This window comes from Bremia lactucae, linkage group LG13, assembly GCF_004359215.1.
Source record: "Bremia lactucae strain SF5 linkage group LG13, whole genome shotgun sequence".
NCBI lineage: Eukaryota > Oomycota > Peronosporomycetes > Peronosporales > Peronosporaceae > Bremia > Bremia lactucae.
Genome location: NC_090622.1, coordinates 204,844 through 208,504, shown reverse-complemented (window position 1 = coordinate 208,504; position 3,661 = coordinate 204,844). Strand labels below are relative to the sequence as shown.

General features: G+C 45.9%; 1 protein-coding gene across 1 annotated transcript; it reads left to right on the top strand.

Annotated features, from left to right (window-relative positions):
• Window positions 1–1,980: 1,980 nt before the first annotated feature.
• Window positions 1,981–3,201, top strand: CCR75_006003 (uncharacterized protein; the record flags this gene model as incomplete). Its single annotated transcript, XM_067964077.1, has 1 exon — window positions 1,981–3,201. The coding sequence occupies one exon, from the start codon at window positions 1,981–1,983 to the stop codon at window positions 3,199–3,201; it is 1,221 nt and encodes a 406-aa protein (XP_067817169.1).
• Window positions 3,202–3,661: the final 460 nt, after the last annotated feature.

Genomic DNA, 3,661 nt, shown 5'->3' with positions numbered 1-3,661 from the left:
GGCTATGTGACGGGTGGCATTCCAAAGATGCCCCCTCCATCTAAATGGCCTCGTTTAAACGGGCCAAGAGCGTCGCTCCTAGAGCGCGCTCTTGTAGACGCACATAATTATTATGGCGCCTTTCAATCATGGAGGGCTCAGGGAAAATCGCTTGGGCGTATTTTCCCGATCCTGGTCGTGTTGCGTTCAAATGAAACGCCCGACCAATACGAGGCGGAATCCTTGCGTCGCATTCATCAGCATTCCGATGCGATGAAACAGCGGTCGCAACGAATTAATTTCGCCCGCTTGCGTGTGAAAGAAATCATCCATGCGGTACTGAACCCCGTGTTTCGTCTCACAACGCTTCTTCTGCTAGTCCATTTGAGACTAGCGAAGAGGCCTCATCTGGTGCTCCTTTTCATAGGCAGCCACCAAGCCGGGCACACCAATACGTAGGTTATCGATCGGCTCCCAAGCGTCGTAACTCTTCGGTTGACCTTCTCATTGGACGAGGATCCGATACCCTTGCCTCACGAAACGGTGGGCAACCAAGCTTCAAACAAGGAAGCGTTGCTTCTATCCCGCATCCATCAGAGCAGGCGGCGCCCAATACCTTTGTCCGTTCACTCACAGGTGTTAAGTGCTGTTTGGAAACGCATTGCGGATCTCGAAATCAGTCTGAAAACTACTTCCTACTTGGTAAGTGCGCACGAGGAGACGGATTACCGCTCCCGTGACGACACTTGACCAGAGTACTTAGTCTGTTGGGTGCGGACGCTTACGCGCCCCACCACAACTACCTCACTGCACGCAAAATAGCAAGTTAAACCGCTTCCTCACTGTGCTAGGGTGTGTGTCTAAGTAGAGCGTGGCCGCATAACGACGTGCCCGTCTACAAGCTATCAAAACTTAAGGAATCCTAGTTCAAGGGATTCAGTGGTTTGTAAAACCAAGTGGCAACTAGTGCCCAAGAGGATATTCTTAGAAAGGCTTCTATCTCTTACACATCAATGCGCAAGCCTTAGAAAGGCACTGAACGCCTTAAGATCAAAAGGGGAACCGAACTTTATTTAATTAATGAAATCGAAAAACCTTACCCTAGCTAATTAAAATAGTTTTTGGCCGCCAGATTTATATCTGGCCGCGACCACATATATTACCAATATTAAAATGGGATTTAAGTAAATAACCATTTTAAAATATGATAATAAGGTATTTTACCCAAAAACTAAATGTACCACAACAACGGTTCCTCAACCGATGTGTGCCCCATTACAGTCTCACTGAAAGCATGCAACAAAAGACCACTGTGGTTTGTGGTAGCTTTAACAATTATTGTAATATTTTATTACAAAGCAATTGTAAAATCTATAAATCCAAATTTGGATTAACAGTTAGCATTTAGACCATACGCAGCTGCAGTCCGACTATTGAGCGCAGTAAAAGTTCGCCAGGCTTGTTGCGTCATTACGCCATTGATTTGGATCTCGGATTATGTAAAGATGTGACTACGCATCCGACGGGTAAAGGCTGACACCAACAAACCTTAATTTACTGACAGTAAGTAAGGATTAGAGCCGTTATGCTTACTAAGTTTGACAGTTTATCGCTGCTCGCCAGAATAAAGAGCTCACCGACCGAGTCTTTATACATCGTTGCAGCTAAATATGCGGTTTTCAAAATTAATGGCATCCCGCACGTTTCTATCAAGAAAACGCTGTCGCATGCCAGGGGAGTTAATTTCACGTAAAAATTACAGACAAAAAAATGGCAACAACAAGCTGTAAGTGTCTTTATCGGTGGAATGTTCAGTTTTTGTAGATTCATCGCCATTGTAACCACTTCAAGGTAAAATCGAGCGTGACCGCTCAACAGGTTGTTTTATGATTTAAGACTGACCAACCTATGCTGTATAATTTGGCATTTGATTTGCACTCTCAATTTGTCGACTGTCAAACATATCATTCCTCATTTTTTAGCACGTTCCTTAAGCGAAAAATGGTGTTTTCAACGTCCTTATTCGCCCTGATTGCAGTAGTCGCCCCCGGCGCCAACTACGTCAAAGCACACGGGTTTATAAATGACCCCAAACCGACATGGAAAAACAAGGAGACCAGCGAGTGGGTGGTTCAGATACCACCTTTTTGGAAGGGGCCCTGGGATGAAGCCAAAGGCGATGATGGACTTCTCGCATTGTTCAAAGAGTTAGCGCCTGCTAACAATTTCAAGGATCTTCGTTCTCTTTTTGACGGTAACCCGGAATTTGGCGAAGAATGTGGTTATACAGACCCCAAAGGCACGCCTGTAGATCCCCCGTCGAACGGCGCGGCCACTTTATCTCGCGGTATCGTTCACGCTGGTAGTTGCGAAATTTGGCTTGACGATAAGTTGGTTCTTAGAAATGACGACTGCCAAAGCGCGTACGGCGATGGTACACAGCAGACAACCACTGTCTTCAAGCCCGTCGACTACTCGTCATGTGCTGCAGGTGGTTGTTTACTTCGATTCTATTGGCTGGCGTTGCAAAAGCTCGATGGCAAAACGGTGTGGCAAGCCTACAAAAATTGTATCCCTCTGACGGGTCCTGCAGGTGGAGGCGGTGCTGGTACTTCCAAGAATACCAAATCTGGTGCGGAATCGGAACCACTTCAAAAAACGTACTCTGATGACGACCTGACTCAGACGGCCGGTGACACTGCGGAGCAGTCGGACATTCCATCAACTGGTGATCCGAGCTCCAAAAAGACGGACTCGGACTCTCAGATTAAAGACAAGTCCAAAAAAGAGGGTGAATCGGATTATGAGAAGGAAGACTCATCGGAAAAAGATGGCGACTCGGACTCTAAAAAGGAAGATTTATCCAAAAAAGATGGAGACTCGGACTCTTCAAAGGATGACGCTGCTAAAAAAGACGGCGACTCGGACTCGACGAAGGAAGATTTATCGAAGAAAGATGACGACTCGGACCCGAAAGAGTCAGACTTATCCAAAGAAGATGGCGACTCCGACTCCAACAAGTCCCCTCAAGTTGGTGGTGACTCAGACCCTATGAAATTAGACACTCCGTCAACTGGAGGTTCGAACACTCCCCCTTCATACGGAAATTCGGACCCTCCATCGTCGAACCCTGCCCCAGAGAACCCTTCGAGCGACACACCTGATGTGACTCCTGCCCCGGCTCCAAGCAGCAAGTGCACGGGCCGACGCCGTCGTTTTTAAACCTCCAATTAAAGGAGAATACAGTTATGTATATCTTTGTATGTGGAAGGTCTCCGTTCCCGCCCAATTTAATGTCAACAACTGTCATGATTCCATGTCCATTTCATTATTAACTTAAACGTCATTCGTATCATTGCCATTAGTCTTTGTCGACAACATTCTTTTGTCGCTAAGATGCAGTGGCGTCGTATTTATTTGCGCACACATTTGGCAAGCAGTAGTTTTTGTTGCATGTGAATTACATTAGAAAAATACGAGCATTGTTGCAAAACAATACATCGAGTATTTGGCCACACATTAGTGCACACCGGTCTAGAAATATGTCAACTTCCGATTCTAATACAGGAGCGGTTATTATACGCAAGCAGGAATGAAAGAATATAGAATCTTATAGCCTAAATGCAACAAAATGACGATTAATGTGACAAATCACAGATTGCAAGCTTGTACCGCGGCACGT